Source organism: Triplophysa rosa, linkage group LG15 (genome assembly GCF_024868665.1).
Source record: "Triplophysa rosa linkage group LG15, Trosa_1v2, whole genome shotgun sequence".
Taxonomy (NCBI): Eukaryota; Metazoa; Chordata; class Actinopteri; order Cypriniformes; family Nemacheilidae; genus Triplophysa; species Triplophysa rosa.
Window position 1 is genome coordinate 18,682,474 of NC_079904.1, and position 23,168 is coordinate 18,705,641.

Below are 23,168 nucleotides of genomic sequence, written 5' to 3' on the forward strand. Positions count from 1 at the left end.
TTTATTGTTGGCCAGAAATATGTTGCTCTATTGTGATCTTATCTAGCTGTTTTAGAGATGTGAGTCTTACCCCATTCATGTAGATAGGACCTTGTCATATATATAACTGAATAGCTGCATGGAAGTGCTGTGAGTTATCTATGGTTGTAGGTGTGTATGTGTTTTTGTGTTCCGTGTGCACGTTACAGCATATCACCTTGCTCTTTCCTGTATCAAATGTTGCTTACTGGCCTGGGATACATGCATACATTCATGTGTGTTAGTGTGTATATGTAACAGTCTGACCACAAGGCCTTTGCCCATATCCTGTTGGTAGATCTGTCTGGTGTCAGACACTGCCTGTCTCATTTCTTCTACTCAGAAGACAACTTCTTAGATCCAGGATCAGTTTCTCTGCCATTTAAGCTTGTCTGAACACACTGAAAAAAATGATTATGTGCTTTAGTAGGTTTTATGAAAATAGATTATTAAAATATACTTAATATAATTATGTTCCTGTTTTTAAAAAAATCTGTTAAAATAACGTAAAAATATTGGGAATAAAATATACTAATGAATTAATTGTTAATAATTGTGGTTACGATTTTAATTATTTTGTTTGAGTAATTTTAATTGAACAAATTATTAAGTAAAACGAACTCAATTTTATTATATTAAACCCATATAAATTGGTCAAATTTAGTTTACTTATTTATTTTGTGTTGAGACTACATAAATAATTTTTGCAGATATAACTACCTTGTCAGTTGACCTATAGCTCCCAGCATGCATTGTATTGGACTGCATTAGGAGATTAATTTTCCAGATTAACTGTCATTTTATGTGTTTTTCAGTAAAAAGAAAGACTTGTTCGTGTTTTTGTTCATTTATCTTTGAGATTTAGGAGAGTTTTGGTATTATTTTTAAGTTTGGGTTTTTTAATTTGTTACCGTTGTTCAGAAGAGCGGTGCTTGTACCTATTCTGAGGGAGGCACAATACTAGAAATTAAATTTGTTATTTCACTTAAAGGTGTCCTGAACTGGGCTTGTTTCTTGTTTTTATACTGTTGTACGGGGTCTACTTATGAAGTTTGAGTGGTTTTTACATTCGAAAACATCAAAATCAATAAGTAATAGGCTATTTTCTACACAGGTTTTGAGGCCGTCTCGACAAACGCTCGGTTTTAATGGGCATGCCGCATTGGCGACTTGGAAGTAAGCGGCCACTTCTATGATTGGATAGCAGTTTGCATAGTAAACTTAGTTGGAGCTTACTGTGAATTTGGTTAGACACGAAACGTTAGGTTACACATTATCAGGACATATCAAGCGATCTCTAACAAAGCAATAGTGACGCATACAAATATGTTTTATTCGCATAAGATTGCTGCGCCATTCCTGTCGGATCCAATATTGACTGCACAGCACTGCTTTTTAATTTGAGTCTCTCCACAAATCCAGCGCCTTGTTCACAAAGGAATCTGTGGCTACCCGACCCGTCCCGGAAACACGATTTGTTCCGCGCATGCGCGAAACTGACGTCACTTCCTGTTATCGCCGACGTTTTACGACAGTCTTCTCGACCTGGGACCAGCTCGGAATCTGGCAGGGGTGCATTTCTCGGCATTACACCTGTTCCGGGCGTCTTCGAATTTTATCATCAAAGGTAATTAAATTGCGTTAAGCGATTTTATAATTAAAAGGAGAACTGACAATCTGTTACAACCTGGGTCATGTGCTTAATTTACAAAGTTATGTTTAAAATATCGAGCTACATTAACTGTACTTGTTAAATTCCCGTATAGAATAAGAAAACGATAGAACCCTTCACAGAGATGCTAATGGTTTACATTAAAATACTACTATGAACCATTAGCTTTTACCATTAAAACCATTACAAATTTCTTTCTTTGTAGTGTGATTTGTGCATTATTTTATATATTAATTATAAAATCAATTTATATATAAAATTGGTTAAATTTATGTGATGTTTTTATTGACCTTTATGGAGTTTAATTTTAGTCAGATATCAGATAATATGATATTTCTTTTAACTGCAACTTTTTCATGCTTTTTTTCTTCTTCAAACAGGCGACAGACTCTTCTACACCGGCCCAATTAAACAGTACATGCGGCTAGTTGTCCTGTCCGAGGAAGACAACCTGATGGTTTTGGAGATAAGACTTACAGAACCATATTTAGGTTTAGACTTAAGATAATTTACTGGCCTTGTTCCAGGCATGTTATTTGGTTACAGTTTCCAAAAGGAGCCTCGTTCTCAGGCTTCAAGTTTGTATAGAGCCTCGTTCACAGGCTTCAAGTTCATCAAAGAGCCTAGTTCTCAGGCTGCACACCTGATAATTTAATTGCACGTTATGTAATTTTGTGTTCTCTTTGGAATCCCAGACACATTGCAAGCTTCATTGACCCAGGATCCTGGACTGAAAAAACAGGAAGAGACCTTGAGGTATGTTTTAAATGATGGAATTGTGTCAAGCAAATGTATGTATATAACTAAACATGTTTATTCGACTGTGCTCTGGAATACTTGATTCTGATTGGCCAGTTGCAACATTCCAAGGTTTGATATTCCCAGATAACAAGCACACAAAACTAATAACACATGGTAACCCAGTCTTTATCACACTGTCAGGCTTTATTCTGCGATAACAACCTGCTGCCTGTACATCATCCCTTACCTAAAAATTGCAGTTGTTTTTTAAACTAACTGTGGATGCACTTTTCCTTTTCCAGTTTTTTCCTCAACAGTCCAGTGGGGATTCTTGTGGTGTCTACATGCTGATGGTAAGAATGTTTAATTTATCAAAGCTGTTAGATAATAAAACCAAAGTCTTACAGTGTTATTTGTGTTTCACAGTATGCTCTCAGCATCTGCACATCATGTCCCTTAACATTCACAGAGGTAAGCTGGATTTTCACACAAGTATGTCATTGAACTACTGGTATGTGTGCATTTTTTTTGTGTGTTTGTGTGTTTTAGGAGGAGGTGCCATTGATTCGCCAGTGGTGGTGCATTAACCTCATGGAAAGATTTTGCCTAGAAGGGTATGATAGATTCTACAGATATAATTTCAGTATCTTGGCTGTATTAAGTTAGCTAAAGCTATTACATAGAGTTCATATACATTTACATATATTTTCAAAGGCATGGACAGAGGTTTGCATACTGGACCGAAGAAGCATCCCAACTCCTTCAGGGGATCGTTGAGCCTGTGTTTAGGGTGTCGAAATTCACCACCACCAAACTGTCACCCAGCAGAAGAGTTGTGGATGACAAGGACATTGATAAGGTTAATGATTATACAGTAGTGGTTATACATGAAGCATTTGCATGATTGCTGAATAAATAGTATAACTGTTATGCCATTTTACTATGTAAGGAATAAATGACTATAGGCCATTTAATTAGTCAACCAATTAGAATGAAGCATAAACTTCATTTACTTCAATAGGTGCAGCAGCCAACCATTGTCCGAGACCTAAATACAGCGTGGTACTGGGTACAGAATCACAGACACTTATTCCGTGGGGAGGTGACAGAGCCTGCCTTTTTGCAGATGAACAGGGGTGATCAACAAAATGCCATCAAGAACCTCTTGGGGGGTCAATTCTCTGAGGCGAAGGATGCCTTTTTGTTTATATTTCATTACCAAGAAGACATGGAAACATTTTTGTCGTACTGTGTTGATGACCAAGGCCTAAAGGTCAATGCTATGTTCTACAAAGAGAAATGTAGTGTGTGAGTGAGTGAGTGTGCGTGAGAGAGAGAGCGTGAGAGAGAGTGTGCATGTGCGTGCGTGTGTGTGTGTGTGTGTGTGCGAGAGTGTGCGTGAGTGAGTGAGCGTGTGTGAGGAATGGAACAATGTATAAATAAATTGAAAGAATATATATATATATAACTGTATTCTGTGTGTTTCTTAAATGCAGTTAAATATCTAGAAAAGTTATGTAGAACCTATCTTTAGAAAATGAATAGAAAGAAAACACATCTGTATGTACATCTGTATTTTTCAAATTGTGTCTAGCAAATTTAAACAATTCAGTTTAATTTGACCATTTATTTAATTCAATGAAGTTAATTTGTGCCACATATTAATCTAATTTTAACCGAAATGGATCGGGTAGTTATTTTTATGACCACCTTAAAACAAACATGCATTATAATTCAGCAACAATTTAACAAGCCAGGAAATATCTCAAAGCATTGTAAGAAACAAATTAAGAAAAAAGAAACTTATACAGACATAATAAATACATTTATTAATAAATGTAATAAAAAATATATATATTAAACTCCGAGTGTAAAACAACAGCAGTAACGGTATAGCCTACATACCCGAAACTGCCGTAAAGTGTTTCGATTTATTTCAGACAGGAAGTGACGTCAGTTTCGCACATGCGCGGAACAAATCGTGTTTCCGGGACGGATCGGGTAGCCACATAGCCTACATACCCGAAACTGCCGTAAAGTGTTTCGATTTATTTCAGACAGGAAGTGACGTCAGTTTCGCGCATGCGCGGAACAAATCGTGCTTCCGGGACGGATCGGTTAGCCACAGAATCCATGGTGAAATGACGCGAACAAATGCTCAATGTTTCACCCACGTGAGCAGGAACGTACTTAAAAATAAACTTCAACCACGCATTCCTAATATCAGAATCCGAAGGAAGCGACTGTGTTCTTCCACAACCAGGCGCTGCACAATGTTGCATGTTTGTTGCTTGGTCGCTCTAAATAAAAATAACAGTGAAAGAAGTCCTCACTTTTGCACATATGACATGGGGCTAGCCGCTCTCGAGAGCCCTTCGCTAAAGTGACAGTGTTGCCAGATCTTCACAGAAAAAATAAGCAAATAAAACAAGACAAAAACAAACCTTAAAATGCAAATTGTTTATATATTTTATAAGACCAAAAATTCTTAAAATCTGCAACAGACCATTTATTAAGACCTAAGTGCCGAGGGTTTTTGATCTAAGACCAAACAACAAGCATAAAAGCACGTATTAATAACAAACATGGCAACACAGCAAAAGAGCGCTGTGTGACGTAGCCTTCCGAGCATAACACAACACAGCACATATCAGCAGTTTAGTTTAAACTGACGGACAAAAAGGAATCTTTAGCCGAAAAATATGTCGCTATGGTTACCAGTTTGTCAATCATCACAAATGCGGGAGTGTGTACTATGTGTGGCTAAAGTCATTCGCGAACCAGTGGGCGAGGCTAGAGAAGTAGTAGTTGATATTTTTCTGTGGAGGCGGTGTTCAACCTATAGGTGCATTCCAGGACCTGGCGTTTGCTGAGACTGGTGTCAATAACAGTTGTAATTTCAGTAACAAGGGCGTTTTCAGTTCTGACCCTCTCACAGGATGTTCACTTGAATACGATTCCCTCTTATATAACAAAAGCTTGGGTTAAAATTGAGGTCTTAATTCATGGCCTCTTTAATGAGCAGTAACTTTGCGAATGCAAGTACAGAAACCACCAGTCTCTTCTTACTTGAACATCTATGTTGAAAACATTGTTTATTTCAATATTAAAGTAAGTGATCTGTGAAGTTTGAGTTAGACACATGTTTTTATTCAGTTATTTTTTGTTTACTATAAGAAATATTTACTTGGTATTTTAACAAAAACTAAATGTATTTAATAAGTAGAATTTACTTTATTCTGGTTAGTAAATTGTACTTGAATTATAGCAGCAAATTTAACTTTTATAAAGTAAATACTACAAGTTATTTATTTCAGTGCAACCTGTCACACAGCAAGGGCCTCCCAGGCCATTAAACCCACAAGGTCAGTGACCAACATGCGAGCCAAGTCTGATCTTGTTGTTGGGTTGCAGGTAGTAAAGCCATCGGGAGGGGTATATGGACACCTCTTTAGACCTTTTATTCCACTAGAAGTATTGATGTCTTCTTAGAAGAAACGAGAGAGGCAGGAATCAGTCTACTTTAGATGAAATTCAGGACACTATCATACAGTTCTTGGTAGCAAGCCATTATCTTTAATCTCACATGAAACTGCCCAGCATATCTCTGTTACACCATTCAGGTGGAACTGGTCTCATTTCTCACTCATCTTTTCTATTTTCTTGTCTATTGCAACCTTTTTTTCAACCGAAAGGTTTTGTGGTTTATTATGGAGCCATGCAGCTTGACCAAGAACATTTTGGAACCTTTTTGTAAATGTCTAGAGAACAAAAATAAGTTATTGTGGAATTATTGCTATAGTATACAACATGTATTATGATGTATAACTAAATACTGTATATCCAAATTAAGTAACCTGCAAAAAAGTAAATGCCAAACATGTTCTTATTGTTGCAGAGAATTTGCAATATATCATAAAAATAGTATGCACGAACGTGAAAATGTATTCCAGCAAAACAAACTTTAAATGGGAACTTATTTGAAATATGACAGAGATGGAACATTCTTCAATCTTTCTTTTTTTGGCCATAGTACAAAAAGTCTATTAACAATGCCCATAACCTTAAAATTGAAGGACAATGATAATTGCTGTCTCAAACCAACTTTTCTTTTTCATTTTTTCTTCTGCTTGGATAATATATTTCTTTCATTGTACAACCATTGTGTTATACTGTACATTAGCTTTCCTGTAGCTCAGTGGTTAGAGCATGGTGCTAGCAACGCCAAGGTCATGGGTTCAATCTCAGGGATTGCACATACTCAGAAACAAATGTAAAACGAAATGCTGCGTAAATCGCTTTGCATAAAATGTGTAAATGTAATACATGTGTTCAGTCATGTACACGTGGAACAGCACACTTCAATACACGGCACATGTGAACAAGCTGCCAGGTGTCAAAGGATACTGAAGAGCTGTAAAGTGGGCGTAGATGATTATGAAAATAAAAGCTCAGGGCTACCGCTTCCACATGATACCTATTCTAAAGACAGGGCTGGAGATAAAATCATAATCTCCTAATGTTGTTGTAGGCGTGAAAAATTATTAAACCAAGGCTTCTACAGCTGTCTTCTCCACAAGTCTAATGGTGTGTGTGAAGACTAATGAGGCATATAAACTCAGATGGTGAATACACAAACCAGTGTGACATCATGACTTTCAATGAAACGGATAGGGGAGAGAACAGGAAAGATATTATGGATCAGGAATAGGACAAATTTTGTTTGTTGCAATGCACTCTTTGTTATTTGTAATAGGGATTATTTAAAGGTAATCCACATGTGGATTGTCACCATGATGTGATGAGGTTGTTAGTTGAAAAGTATAATATTGGTGACTGCCTAAAAGCAGGAAGACCCAGATATACCCGTTTTTCAGACAAAATAATAATATTATTATAGGTAAACTGCATAACCACATGGTGACGTCTAATTTAAATTCCAGAACAAAACTATTTGTCTCTTTATATATAGATAACTTGATTGAGGAGTGAGATGAGTGTTGATGTGAAGTTCAGCTCCAAACACAGCATTGAAGTGCTGATTCAGGGAGTTTTACTGCATGCAGAAGAAGCGTTTCTCTCTTGCCTGAGGCAAAATTTAGCATAATGATCGTTAAAGGGAGACATATGGAAAGAGGCCAACCGAGGGCTAAACTTATATATACATAGGTCTATTTTTTATAAACAGTTACAGCCTTAATCGTTTTATTTTTCTTGTAAGTCAGATCTTCTAGGTCACCATTCACTGTGTCTATTATCATTACCACTACACCAAGCAAAACTTTTGATTAAGATTTTCAGTCTATCTGCATCCCAGTTGTCTATTACAAAAATAAATGTGGATTTTTCCTATAATCACCAGCTTCTAAAAAGACTGTTTTATAGTCAATATTGCCACCTAGTGGACATAACGAAGTCAGGCAGATCAACGGTTCTCAATTGACCTGCAGCAACACTGCATATGTCTTTATGACACACTCAATTTAATGAATAGATCTGTCTGTCTGTAAACTGGATTAGCAGAATAGAGTTAAAATTTATTAAAAGTTTGCCAAACAAAATCTAAATAGTAAGAGGTTTTTTTTAGAAGATTTAATAAATGCTGTAGAAGTATTGTGGTAAGTAGGCCTACCGCTTTTCTTCGTATCATGCAAAGATGAAACATGCACAGTAAAATCAGAAACATGTAAAGACAAGCTAGGCTATAGATTCTTTTAGATGGATCTCAATTTGCAAATGTTTAAAATCAAGATATAAAGGCCATTCACTCAAAACCACATAATTCAGTAACACAAAAACATAAAAAAATTGATTGTGTTCTCTACCGTTTTTTAATTTAATTTATATATATAACTATTATTTAGAATAATTTAACATAGAATTTAATTATTTTTTCACAAATTTGATTGCACTTTCTGCTGAAAATCTCATTTCCGGAACATGTCCAGCTATGTCTGACTGCATATGTTGTCTTTTAAACACAGTAAAAATGTAATTCTGAGAAAACAAATAGGGTGTTATACTAGATGTTCTCAAATTACTTATTTGAAATTAATAAATACAAATAAAAATGTAAAAATGACAATATTCATGTATAATAAAAATTATGAAATATTGGAAAGTGTCTATGACTGATGTTCTCATCCACTGTAACATTTTTTAAAGAACTGTTACTTTACACGCACGCACGCCTTTATATTACCCTTGAATTAGTTTAAATTCATGCCTGCCATTATCTTCCAAATGGCTACCAGGTTAACAAATTTCCTCTACTAAATATTAATATTCCATTGTCATATTGCCTTCTTGACAATAGTGATTGTCATTACATTCGATTTCCTACAATGAAAAAGTCACATTGATAATTTCCTATTATGATGTTGACTAATAATGATTTTATTTTAAAATATTACAATAAGGTCAGTAAGGTCTTTTAAAAAAACTGATAATTACGCTTCTTAACATGTTATACCTTGTTTTAATGCCTAAAAAGGAAACCTATTGATGCAACTTTAAAAAACCTGTTTGATTTTGTGATCAAATCACCCCTAAAGCAATAAACGTCAGCAGCCCTGCAGTGGGCGTAAGACTACATGTAAAGGGTAAACACACCTCAAGAATAAGTCAAATTTTAATAGTGCTTTAATAAAATTCAGCAAAGGCAAAAAAAATCTTTAATGGATTTAAAACGGCTAAAGATCTCTACTTAGATAAAACAGCCTTCATAGAGATGCGAATCAGTGACAGAACATTTTGGTAAAACAGTATATGAAGCCATGAACACAGTAAATTCCCTCACATAACCCAGACAGTAGTTCAGAAGTACTGGTAAGCTGCATAAAAAAGCAAAGTGAAATTTACACTCCATAGGATTTGTTAAAAACGCTCTCCTCTTTTCAGACAAAGAGGACTTTTAAGACCTGCTGTCTAAAATAAATCTGAAAGGCACAAAAACAAAGGAGCATAAAAAATTAACAACACTAAAATGTTTCCAAACTGACACGGAGCCAAAAAGACAAGCTGTTCAGAACTAAAACAATTTTAGTATCAACATTTAGAATTCTTTCAGAATAACAGCACTCTGAATTGTTGAACATATGGACACACAAACAGGAAGAAAAAATCTGACTGTAAGGGAAAGGATTAAAGCTCAGACTAAACACACTTCTTATGGAGGGGGTGGGAATATTTGCAATGCTGAAATCCTCCCCAGCAGACTTGAAAGGAGCACTTCTTTCATAAGAGCACAGTTCGGTTTCATCCCCCAAAACATGACGCTGCCTGAGCTTCAGGAATAAATACGATCAACAAATGTGTAAAATAAACCTGACCATAATTAAAGTGGGAAGCCTGACCGAGCGCTTCATCAACATCTAATGCAGTAACTGCACGCAAGCACATACACACAGGATTTAGAAGAATACAAGATCTGCGATTCACGGCCCAAACCTGCACCATATACACGGAGCGGATCTTTAACCAGAGTAGTTAGAAAATATAATCCTAGACACAAGAACACATTCAGTGGAATTAACATTACACTTATCTTGTCTGTTCATTGGTATCTCTGCCGTTAAACACACAAAGGTCTAAAAACACAGCAAATTTCAAAGAAAACAACTGGTACACAGTTCTTGGTTGCATTAGTGTTTGTATGGGTTGAAAGGTCTCGACATTGGACAAAATGCTTTAAATTGACTTTGCTACGGAAATCACCAACAAACACTTAAAACTGCATTAAAAAGGCCATCCTAACACACCAGAAATGACCTTTCGGTTAGCGCTAGGCGCTACAATTGGCTCCCTGCACCAAATACACTTTCATACATCTGAGGGGGAAAATATTATTTTTGTAAATAAAAGGCTAAGGACTCCAGTGAGAGAAAGGGACATCTTAAAAAAATAACAATTGTATGGCACATAATTTTGTGCAGATATCATTCAAACAGCACAGTAGCATTGAGACACTTCAGTTGCCGATCAGAGAAGATTTCACTTGAAATGTACAGTTTCAGGTCTCGATGTGTCTTGCCTTGACAGTGGACAGTTTTGGGTTTTGATCTTTGCCCTTTACCACTCTGCATCGCCAATGGCTTTGGAGAACACGTAATCCCGTCCATTCAGATTCATTATTCCATCTTTCAGGTGAAATTTCCATTTGTTCTTACTTCTGTGAATCTGAAGCAAAGATATTTAGTCAATTTCAATTAAAAGATAAAAAGGCTCATTTGCAATCAAAATCACTGTACTCGTTTTCATTTCCTTTTCCTGGAAACCAAACAAATCAGATAATCTAATAAACATGAAGGGGGGAATTGGATGGAACTTCATAAATGACCAAATAAGGATCAATTACACTAAATGACTCATTTTTAAGAGTTGTATTCAGGTTTAAAGAATTGTGTTGTGTACTTCAGCCTTCAGAATTCTCCAAGTCACCTTTCACACTCACCTTGTCATACTGGCAAACAACCACATTCTCGGTGTCGAACAGCTCTTGGTCTTCTCCGTCGCTAACATCATCTCCACTGTTTAATGGCTCCTGAATAAAAAATAAAAAAAACTTTAGAACCATGACTACTATGTTTCTTTGCTGTTCCATGACTAGACCAATACCAGGCACCAGTGGCGCTCCGTAAAGCACGCACCTCCTCCACCTGTCCATCCTCTCCACCATCTTTCTCCTTATCTTCATCATCGTCCTCATCATACTCATCCTCCTCATCATCTTCTTCTGAGGATGTGTCTCCTGTACCATCCACCTGGGATATCATGGTAGGTTGGGCAGCCTGTTGTTGCCGTTCCTGTTGTGCGGGCTGCGCTTGAGCCTGCACTTGTGCAGCTCCCTGTCCGGGCTGTGCAGTCATGGCCGCTGCCTGCATGACCTAAGGACACACAGGTTTTCAATATATGCATGCATTTTCTGATATTAGATGAGAATAGCAAATGTGTCATAGCAACCTCTCATGATACCAACAAATGGCAATTTGTATGAGAAATTCTTTTTAAAGCTTGAAGTTTACGGATTATGCTGACCTGAGTGTTCTGCTGGACTTTATTTCCTGTGAGAACAATATGCTGTGGTTGAATGATAACTCCACCCTGCTGAGGAATGCCCCCCTGAAGAGGTGTTAACACCTGCACAAACAGAGAGAACATTCAAGTATGCAAGTAGTTATTTCGTTCTTAGATCACAACTCTTCTTTAGCTCCTTCTTAAAAGTTTCATATTAAAATAAAGAAACACAAACCTGCTGTATGACAGGGGCCTGCACTCCTCCAGGCTGCATCTGTGGCAGGACCTGCGGCTGCAACAACATCTGCTGTTGAGGTTGAATGATGTATTGAGTCCCATTGGCAGCTCGGACCACCTGCAGGATCTGACCTAGAGGATAAAAGAAATACAGAAACTTTAAGGGGACATCTTACGAACAGAAATAGCTAAGCACAAGTTCTGCAATTTAGTCACCTTCAGTGTTGTTCCAATTCTGTATTACTTTTATTGTGCATCATTAAATAAATTCCCTTTATTCTAAAAAGCAGAATATAAAGACTGAAGCATTAAAGCTTAAAATAAATAAGGTCCAAATGAAGACCAAGGAGACCAAGCACAGATTTTCATATTTAGCCTGCTTCTCACACAACTTTAGCGTGAGGTTTCAGAGACTTAAAAGCTTTAACCACCTTTCATTGTTATTTGATATAAAAGCAATGATGTCTCCAAAATTTCCACAGCAAAGTCACCCAGGTTCAGACATGAGGGGGACTAAACTACACCATCAAACATAGATTAAGCGGATGCAATCACAAAAAATTATTTGCCAGATTTCTCTAATATAAACAAATTAAATAACAGTTACATGTTGGTTTAGCTATATATAGAATATAATCTCTTACCCTGAGGGGTGATAAGTTGCTGAAATGGTGTTACACCTGTGGGCAATGCCAATGTTGCCGCTGTGGCTGCTGCGCTCTAGTGGAACAAACAGATTAAAACATAAGTGAACCTACCTACACTCTTAAAATGGATGTGTCAATTTTAACACATTGTTTTGTGTTATTTATTTAACACATTACGTGTTACTTTAAACACACATCGTGTTATAACAGACGTTGTGTTGAAAGTAACAAAACATGTTGTTCCAAGAAATAACAGAGATGTGTTCAGTTAAAGGGATAACTTCACCCAAAATGAAAATTCTGCCATCATTTACTCACCTTCGAGTTGTTCCAAAACTATATAAATGTTTCATGTTCTGATGAACACAGAAAAAGATATTTGGAAGAATGCTTACAACCAGACAGATTTTGCCCCCAATTGACTACCATAGTAGGAAAAAATACAATGGTAGTCAAAAGTGCCCCAGAACTGTTTGCTGACCAACATTCTTTATCATTTTTTTGTTCTGTTGAACAAGACATTTTGAAGTAATGTTTCCTACTATGGGAGTCAATAGGGGGGTAAGACCTTTTTGGCTATAAGCATTCTTCCAAATTTCTTTCTCTGTGTTCATCAGAACATAGAAATTTATACAGATTTGGAACAACTCGAATGTGTTGTCCTTAACTGAACACAAAATGTGTTATTTTTAACACAACTGTTTTTAGAGTGTACAGAAAAACACACACTAAGGATCACGTGTCATTTTAATGGCAGTTTGAGTTTATATCATTTTTTCTAAAAGTGCAAACTTATTGATTTTCAGTTAAGTGTTAACTGAAAGATTTCTTCTGGGGCTAAAGTGAAGTGAAGTGAAAGTGACCTATTAGTCAGATATGGTGACCCATACCCGAAATGTGACCTCTGCATTTAACCCATCCAGAGAGTAGTGAACACACGCACAGCAAGTGGTGAACACACGTACACCCGGAGCAGTGGGCAGCTACCACTGCAGCGCCCGGGGAGCAAGTGGGGGTAGGGTGCCTCAGTCTTTACCCGCCGGCCCTGGGAATCGAACCAGCAACCTTCTGGTCACGAGTCCGACTCTCTAACCATTAGGCCACAACTGCCCCATTAGGTCACAACTGCCCCATTAGGCCACAACTGCCCCAAAAACCCAACACAATCTCCTAACATATGCTTCAGGAATAAAATATTTTGATAGAAATAACATTTCTGATGGATCTCGTAATAATATAAACATTGTGTCGTTGCGGAATGGCAGATTCTGCAACGTGTGCAAACAACCTGCTACTACTTAAGTAAGGGATAATCCACAGCTAGCAGTGCGTTAAAGGGTTTTAATGCACGACGTGGAGGCCAAGAACCACCCGACGCGAAGCAGAGCTAGCTGTGGATTATCCCGCTTATACCATGGTCATTTGCCAAGTTAAATCTTTTATTGTTTAGTGAAATTTTAGATCAAACAGGTGAAAATTACAGTGATTTTGTCAGTTAAATTTCAAATGTAATCAAACTTACTGGAGCTACCTGTGCGTTAAAGGGTTTTAATGCACACCGTCCAGCCAATCAGAATATTGATTAGTATTCAAAAAGACCATGGTATAAACAACAACAACGTTCTGGGACAGATATGCAAGAGAAACAATATCCTTGCTGGAATTGTCTGTGTGTAATCCAATTTCAAGTCAACAACTCAGTCTAAACCATTCTGCAGGCAGACTCTTCCTACCTCCCATCTGTTCTCCTGATGGCTTCCGTAGAGGCATTAAAAGCTAACACTGATGCTTACTAACTGACTTTTACAAAATCCACATTATAGCATCCAAACTGAAAAAGAATTGTAAAGGGGGCCCACACTTACCATTCCAGTTGCGTTCATGTGCTGGATAAGCTTGGGATCCTGAACAATGACCTGCTGCTGAGGAACTGAAATGGAGACAAATTTGTGCCATTTACTTGGGCTCATATACACAGAGGGCAACAGACTAATCCACCGCACTGAAAAACTATGATCCATCACACAGAGAATTCTGTTTAAAAGTCATCTTTCGAAATATCTTAATCTCAGGGGTCCTTAGGTCTGAGGGACTTTTAAGTCAGTTTTATAGTCAACCAAGTGAAGCTGTACATCTTCTCAAGATAAGTCTACTTGTTTAGAACCCTTCAAGACTCAAATCAAGGTAATATTAAATAGTCCATACCACAAACGTAATAGATTAATACTGATGTATGGCCGACTGTAAAAGTAATGCTTGCTGTATTAAGCATTTTCAATTTTCATAATGTACTTGTTGAGGTTGGGTCTTACCCTGCTGTGCTGGGGGCAGGAGCACTTGCTGTGGTTGGGTTTGTTGCTGTGTCTGCTGAGTTTGTTGGACCTGCCGTTGAGCCTGCTGCTGCTCCTCTGTGTGAAAACCTTCCACCGCCTTAGACTGCATCAACTTATTCTCCCATAGCTGCAGTGTAACAAGATGCATTCTTAATTTAACCATCTATTCAAGCAGCCAACAGGTGAATGATCAAAACGCATTTTACCGTTTTAAGCTCCATTAGGACCTGTTCATCCACTCCCTCATCCAGGAAAAGCTCACGGACTTCATTAATAACATCATCCATCACCGATCTATACAGTTTAGGCTACAATAAAAGCAAACAAATGTAATCCACTCATATTACTATTAAGCAGGACAGATTAACCCTTTCATGCAAAGTCACAGTTCAAAAAGCCAATCCTTGCATATGCATGAGTTCAGATGGCATAACTGTATATAAACTACTACAGGGGACACAAGTGCATTCATTGCACTATACGTCACATTGTAACAATCCGTTGTTTTTCTCATGCCCTGACCCTGAAACACATGATGGCAGGCATACTCTTTGCATTCACTTTGAAGACGCCTCGGAAGCAGATACAAAGATGGGACTGGGTCTTCAGTTATAAACCAGAAAGCATACCATCCACTCAAGCGGATGGGAAAAAAATCCCTACTCAGGTTTTCATATTTCTTGCATGAAAGGGTTAATGCACATCACTCATAGTTATACAGCAGGTGCAGTGCTCAATGTGATGCAGAAATCTTAATGTATGAATTGTAAAAGGAAAATTTCATGTATGCACATTACAGTGGTAGTTGGTAATTGACCAACAAAGCACTTAGGTCTAAAAAATATCTGCTTCTTGACCCATGCAATTCAAAGTTTTTAACGTTAACAAAGAGCTGCAAATAACTAGAATCTTTTTTATTCAATGTAGGCTACATTCATTATAAGTGTTCATTTTTATATTCACTTTAACTTTGTTTTCCCATTTACAATTCCGCCACTTTTTAGGTTTTATTAATTGCAAAACAACCAATTTAGCGAGTCTCACTTTAGTATAGCGTAAGCATATTATTTGTAGTTAAACTACGCTAATACGGTAAATAATCCGCCGAGGTGCCGACACATGGTTAACGTTACCTCACTAACGAAAATAAAACCATGATTAATTTTCCTGTTTTAGAGAAGCAGCTCTGCAGTGAACTGAAATACAGACTGCGTGGACAGGGGCCGAAGCTTTATAAATAGATACATCACGCTCCGGTAACGTATGTACATTTTTCCTGCTCGATTCGGAACCCGATGCATCTATTTGTAGCGCTTTAAACACGCAGGGCGGCCAATAAACAGCCACTGCATGTCGGAGACAGCAGTCACTCAAACGCATTGAAACGAAACAAAAAACAAGAAAAGCAGAACACGAGCACATCCGGAAAAGGTCATTTCGGAACAACCGAGCAAATACATTTCTCTCCCCTGAAAACCACCATTGCTACGGCAGCACGAATACGTTTTCCCGAGGCTTAAAAACACGGGTCAACCCTGTATATGAGCACGCAGCCTATGTCGTATCCTGTCCGTGGCTCGCGGCCCGTCCGCTCACTATTTAAAGCGCAGTCTGGTGTTTATATGCAGAGCCGTGACGTAGTGCTGGGTAGAACCTTCCCATCCCGGGCAGTCTATATTAGAGCGTCGGTATGGCTGTATAAAACCAAGCGCCTGGAAGAAGGAGGGTCAGAGGCGGAGAGAGACACACACAGGCAGAGAAGGGCGACGGCAGCCATGATGAAACAGCATTAGCCTTCACTGTAACACTCCATTCAGAGGTTTTATAGTGAAAGTCGGATCATGTCTGTTCATTTTTTGTGCATGACTTTCTGTATTTTAGGGGGAAATGTGCAACTCGATACTCTAAAAATGAAATGGTCAGGAAGATAAATTCCGAAAATGGCAGTCGACATACGTATACAGCAAAGACTCTTGTTCCCATAATACGTGTAAACGTATTTTCTGGTTTTACATCTTTCCGATTAGCGCTCAGGATGGAAGGACGGTTTAGTAGCATACAAGAACATCGAATTACACTATTATTTCTATACATCCAAGTTACCTTTTATTTCCCGCATCCAACACGTTTTAATCGACCGCGTGAATACGTAATAAAAACCGTGTTAATGTTAAACAAAAATTTTCCAGCACATAATTAGATTTTAAGGTCGGCACCAGATTGACGGCATTTTGTTTAGAATTAACGGATCAGTGCAGCCGTATGACCCTATCACTAAACACTCACACACTTCCTTACACAGAGCTCACATGGATCAGATTTGACGTGTCCGGCTAAAATCTTTTATTTTTGAAATTGCCAAGTATGGGTTTGGTTAAAATGTTCTGAATCTAGCCACAATGCTTGGACACGTGTGTGATTTAGAGTATGAGTGCCGTTTGTCTGATCCTTACCACTTGGTTCGAGTTAGCCGAGCTCGCCATTATGAGCGCAGTGGGGGAAAAATACACAGCAAATATCAAGCAAGAACCCCAAAAAGCATTTAAAAAAAACACGAAAACATCTAAAACGCAGAAGACTATTGTTTAAAAGTTGCCGGTCTAAGTTTTAGAAATAAAAACACAGCTGTTTACGGTCTTATTCACAGTCCCAGGGCTGCTGTGCTCCCCAGCCGTCCGTCTTCTTCAGTCCTCTGCCTTTATATACTGAGCTACGCGAGACACAGGGCAGGGTCAAGCAGGCATACGGCGAAATATCGCGAGATTTCAACACGCTCGTAATACAGGACGGTTTAGTCATCAGATCCTGGATCAGTACAGTCCTTGGATAAATAATATGTATATGAAGGTGTGATATAGAGACTGCGCCCAGACCAGCCATCAAAGCCATTGTACATGTCAACGTAAACTGAGAAGTGAGACGTATATGCTACGCTTATTTCTATTTTTTGTCAGACTGAAACTAGATCTTTCTATTGGACCGTTTAAATTGAAATGTCAATAAAAGCATTAACAAGAGTGTGTCAACAAGCACACTTGTACATGTTATCTAGTTAACGCTCGTCATTTTTTGCTATGGGCGTGTGGGTTGTTTCTTGTTTTTTTCTGCACTGCAGATGTGGCAGCTGGTCATCAGGGCTCAGACCACAAGAGCACTACACTTGTTTTTTACTTTCAACACAAAAGAAAACACTAAACAAATTTCTATGTGTAGTAATAAACCCATGTTTTGTAGCATTATTTGTTTTAGTCTGCGCGCATTATAGTAATTATGCGCTTCTTGCATGAGATAATGGTTGCCTTTTGTATTAGAAGCCCCAATGTAGTTATTTTTTTCACCACACGAGGGCAACGCATACCATTCAATTACCAACCACCGTTAGGTACATTTCTAAGATTAATGTTACACATTCTTATGCATTTGTTTTAAACAATGATTTTTTTAATGCTATTAAATTATTATGAATGACAAATGGTGTCAACGTTTTTAAGGTTAACAATTAAAAAAAGTTGAAATAGGGGAATGAGAACATTTACTTTCTTACTAGAAAGTTATGTTCAAAAGAGAGAGAGAGACAGAAAGCAGACACATTCACCCTGTGGTATGAGGATATAAACACACATTTTTCCTTTTCTCTAAACTTTAGGTCTCAAATATTAAAATTGATTTCATAGTCTTTATCTCATGACATTTCATCTAAACTAAAACATTTTTTGCACAAATATTTTTTCTCATCCTTCAGGAACGGAAAATACCCTCTTGATGTGTAAAAGTAGTAAAGTTATTAAAATACTTGATACATTTTATTAGAGTCCTTATGAAAAGAGTACAAGTACAGATTGCTTGTTTATGACTCCAGGAGTTGCATAGCAACAGAGCTGGCTCCAATACTACAGAGTGAAATCAGGGAGCTGGTGAATCCTGATGAAGCCTATGTTGCCTTTAATTATGAATAGAGCTCCAGTTTCTTGCAACCTGAATGCCATTAGCCACACCCAAACTCAATTTATCTTAAAGAGATAATTCACTGAAACATAAAAATCCTGTTATCATTTATTTACCATCATGTAGATCAAAGCCTGTATTTGACTCTTTTTTGTGGTTTTCTATCCATATCGAAGTCAATGGTGGCCGTGTTGTTTGATTATCAACGTTCTTGAAAATAAATTCTTGTGTTCTGCAGAAGAAAGAAAATCATTCAGGTTCGGAATGACGTGAGGGTGAGTAAATTATGAAAATTATTCATTTTGGGGTGAACCCTTTAAGCCTGTAATAAATCAATGAAGGCTGAAGGCTTAACCAAATCAAATACAGTATAAATGTTTTATTATATATTCTCTAAATTGTAAACAATATGGTATTTAATATGGTGTGATATTACTTGTTGTATTGTTACGTCTTAACAGAAAACCGCAAGCCTGTTACTTAAGTGGACTGTAGAACTCTCGTATGTAAATGTGTCACACTCCATGAAAACAACTTAATGACTCAATAACACAACTTCTAATTTTAAAACTCTGATATTTTTATTATTGCAACTGGAAGACAATACATTACATAAACATTATTTTAAGTTTCAGGAGAAATATGTGGAAAAGTAACATGTCGTGACACTCTTGTCACAGAGACAGTGTGGTTATTTACATGTATTGATGAAATAGTTTGATATTGTTCTTTGGCAATACAATTGCACACCAAGGAAATAGACAGCTTTATACTCATACAGCATTGGCATTGACTGTATTGAAAATAGACCTGGTCAAATACATATTCATCATGACTCCATTGTGCTGTATATACCAGATCACTAGTGACTTAAAGTACAAGGACAAAAAACATATTTGGCAAAACAAACATCAACAACTTTGACAAAATCCTTATATTATTTTACATATAATTCCAGAGGCAGTGAGAGTTTCCCAATAAATAGGTCATGCATATTTTCTCCCCCTTTTATTTTATATGGATTTGTATGAGTCAGTTTAAAATAGTGTTTTTGGTACACCAAAACAAAGGTAATTTTATGGGACAGGCATGAATTTAAAGCAAAACTGTAGCAGCATTTTGCCTAAATCAAATACAGCAGGGACGAATCATGTTCTTTCATGCTGCGTGTTTTTATCTCAAAGCACTTGTTTTTCGCTACTCACACAGCTAACCAGCACCTACTCCACCACTCCAAAAATACCCCACTATACCCCTGCTGAAGACTTATAGGGCTATTTTACTATTAAAAAAGTGCTGAAATACTGAAGGAGATCAAAGTATTTCAAAGGACTGATATGTGCTCCTCTCCCATGGTGAACACATAACATTCAGAAACGTTTCATACACTGTGTGTTAAACAGAAGTGGAGTGTAAACATGATAGATGCTGCATAACAAAGTTACGGTGATGGCAAGTGAGGACCCAAGCAGCCAACAATGCCATGGGACGACCATGCATTCAGTTTCACAGATAAAGTTTGTGAGAGGTGATGCGGAGAGGGGTACTTTAACTGAGATAAAGGGAACATCCCAGCACAGGCATAATTTTTTAACTGTTGAACCACTGAGTCGCAAACTGTAAATCATTTGAAATAGACTCGAAGTTTGACATTCCTCTCTATCGCAAAGCAGTGCAACAAGGATTATCCCAATTCACCCACTACAGCCAACTCTAATTCCTTGTCAAACTATTTCAGTACAATTTATGATATCAATGATGCAGGTTTCACAATGAAAAAACGTTAACAGAGTATTTAACAGTTACAAAAGAACATAACAGACATCCAAGCACATGAACTAAAGGCAGGCACAACCTTAAAGGGTGTACAGAGTGGTGGATCATTTAACACTGAGTATTAACAACATCAGAACACTTACAGCAATGAATTGAAAAGGACCACCAAAACCGAGGACCACCAAATAGGCAAAATCAGTTTCACCTTATCCAATACAAGGCAGATCTCTTTGTTAACAGGTTTAGACTCTTCCTCTGGAAGAGTTGTCTGCCATATAAGAGATACGAATTAAAAAAGAATGAAGAAAGAAGCCAATGCTTTAAGAGATGCCTGCTAGGCTGTCTCTCTGTTTTCTCGTAAGAAAATAAGCCATGCCTCATGCTAAATATCTATCTTACATGATCTTTCATTAAAAAAAGAAAATACTTCTTTCTTATATGTACAAGCACCCATGCAATATAACTGAAAAAAAAACATAAGGCAAAATCTGCCTTCCGTAAAAAGGGAGTAGCTTTTTACAGTGTTATCCTGACAGGACAAATTGCTTGAATTGTGATGAAGAATAAAAAAATGAAGCAAATCAAAAATACAAATTAATTACAAAAACATTTTGGCAAAACTTGATAGAACACAATAGGCATTGCTTAAAAAACACAGATCAGTTTTAGTGTGCTTCAAACAGGACCCAGCATCATTAATGTTTTGAACATCAAAATCCAGAAGTGGTATATTGCATTTGACCTTCATGTTTCCACAGGCCATTTTTCCTCAGAAACATTTGCTGCTTAATAAATATAATATATTTGCCTTTTGGATATTTTTTATATAGATTGGCATTTCCACTTTTTAAAACTATTATTGGTCTTCCTAAGTGTGCATGGATTAGCTGCACTGTCATCAACGGGTATCATCTTTGGCACACTTGAGAGCAGCATACAAAATCTCTGTTTAACTTTCAAACTTACAACTAGAAGGATTGCTACAACATAACCAAAGGTGCACTCAGTATTTTTTTGTTGCCATATGCAAATGGTCTTGGAATGACACTTACTAGTGTCGATGCAAACAATACAATTGCACATTGTGTAAAAACAATTCTTTTCGGTTAACAGTTCTATTTTAGAAGTGTAATACTCATGGTCAGCCATCATAATTCGTCATAATTCCATGAGCTATAATAGAGAGGTTATTGAGATAAAGGGATTAGAGCGGGAATAATTTTGTGATCAACCTGCCATCCCCCATGAGTCATGTAAAATAAAATAAATCACTCACTCATTTAATTACAAATATTATGTAATTTTTCAAAAGTACTATAATTTTTTTCAGGGGTAAAGCTTTTCTAGAGGGAAAATAATTGCTGCGTGCACCTCTTTTTTAAATTTTTTAAATTGTTCGGTAGACTTGATGAAATAAAAAAACATTTTTGCACTCAAATGACCAAAACTTTACTATGGCTTTTTTCCATCTTCACACAATCACACACAGGCACACACACACACACACACACACACACACACACACACACCCACACGCACACGCACACACACACACGCACACACGCACACACGCACACAAAACAACAATGGACATGAGAATCTTTCACCCAGAAATAAAATTTAAAACAGGACGACAGTGATTTTATTGATATTGCAACAACTGACTAGATTCACCTGATATCCTGGAACAGAAGTATTTAGATCTGCATTAACCATACTTTCATTCATCACTAATCTTTCACTTCCTCTTTCAGCTCCTTCTGATTTTTACATGCACGCTGACCGTTTTTATTCACACTGGCATGCACGCCGGCCAGGTGAAGCAAAGACCCTGCAGCCTCCTTCATCTCCTCATCTTCTTGCTCATTTCCCAGAAGCTTTTCCGCCCGCCTCTTCTTCAGGGGAAGTGTGTCGTCTGGGGTCCGTACGTGACCTTTGGTCCACAGCAGTCTTCTGCGCTGGAGTAGGAGGTGGGAAGGAGGTGGTTTAGTGTCCAGCGGAAAGTCTTTTTGTTCCTCCTTGACCTCAGTGACCATCACCTCCTGACCGTGGCTGTAGGCAGAGAGGGATCCCTGAGTGGAGCAGGAGGAGAGGGGGGAAGAAATGTCCCTCTTTGTACTCAGGGACTGCGAGCTGCTGTATGTGTGATCCTCCTGTTGATCATCGCTGGGAGGAGGCGAGTCACTGTGCAGACCATTTTTACCCCGTGTCAGAAAGTCGCCCAGGGCAGATCTGATACAGAGAGAGGCAAATAAAATAATTAAATTACATGAAATATATTTTATTTATGCAAGTGAAAGATGCTTTAATCCAAAGCAAATTTTAGAGGAACAGAGTGTCTTAATTTTATTTATTTCTCCATGGAAAGGAATTATTGTTGGCAGTACCATGCTATTTCATTGCTTAAAGGGATACTTCACCCAAAAATGAAAATTCTGTCATATTTTACTCACCCTCAGATTGTTCCAAACCTGTATACATTTCTTTGTTTGGCTGAACACACAGGAAGATATTTGCAAGAATGTCAGATCTTATTCCCCATTTACTTCCATATAGGGAAAATAAATACTGTGGGAGTCAATGGGGCATAAGATCTGACATCCTTCCAAATATCTTCCTGTGTCTTCAGCAAAACAAAGAAATGTATACAGGTTTGGAGTAAATGATGACAGAATTTTCATTTTTGGGTGAAGTATCCATTTAAATATGTTTTCCAATAAAAATATCTAAACATTTTTAAAACTTGAAGCAACACTTAAAAAGATATTTTTAGCAAATTGCTTT

The 23,168-nt window shown here is 37.4% G+C and overlaps 3 protein-coding genes across 5 annotated transcripts in view; 1 reads left to right on the top strand and 2 right to left on the bottom strand.

Moving 5' to 3' along the window:
- Positions 1-1,376: 1,376 nt before the first annotated feature.
- LOC130565924 (structural maintenance of chromosomes protein 5-like) lies at positions 1,377-3,773 on the top strand. The gene is made up of 7 exons (XM_057353080.1): positions 1,377-1,645; positions 2,386-2,446; positions 2,734-2,784; positions 2,858-2,902; positions 2,981-3,045; positions 3,146-3,290; positions 3,453-3,773. The coding sequence occupies exons 3-7, from the start codon at positions 2,776-2,778 to the stop codon at positions 3,741-3,743; spliced, it is 555 nt and encodes a 184-aa protein (XP_057209063.1). The 5' UTR covers positions 1,377-1,645; positions 2,386-2,446; positions 2,734-2,775; the 3' UTR covers positions 3,744-3,773.
- A 5,271-nt stretch (positions 3,774-9,044) lies between these two features.
- Positions 9,045-17,354, bottom strand: gtf2a1 (general transcription factor IIA, 1). Its single transcript, XM_057353068.1, has 10 exons — positions 17,117-17,354; positions 14,870-14,971; positions 14,643-14,790; positions 14,196-14,260; positions 12,328-12,403; positions 11,682-11,815; positions 11,468-11,569; positions 11,080-11,316; positions 10,884-10,973; positions 9,045-10,609 (listed from the first exon to the last, which is right to left on the bottom strand). Exons 1-10 carry the CDS (start codon positions 17,144-17,146, stop codon positions 10,502-10,504), a joined length of 1,092 nt encoding a protein of 363 aa, XP_057209051.1. The 5' UTR covers positions 17,147-17,354; the 3' UTR covers positions 9,045-10,501.
- A 1,822-nt stretch (positions 17,355-19,176) lies between these two features.
- ches1 (checkpoint suppressor 1) overlaps positions 19,177-23,168 on the bottom strand; it is a 63,826-nt gene continuing 59,834 nt past the window's right edge. For all 3 annotated transcript variants that reach the window (XM_057353061.1, XM_057353060.1, XM_057353062.1), the window contains exon 6: positions 19,177-22,616. In XM_057353061.1, coding sequence (XP_057209044.1) covers positions 22,115-22,616 — 502 coding nt within the window. In that variant the 3' untranslated portion in view covers positions 19,177-22,114. The remainder of the gene's footprint in view (positions 22,617-23,168) is intronic.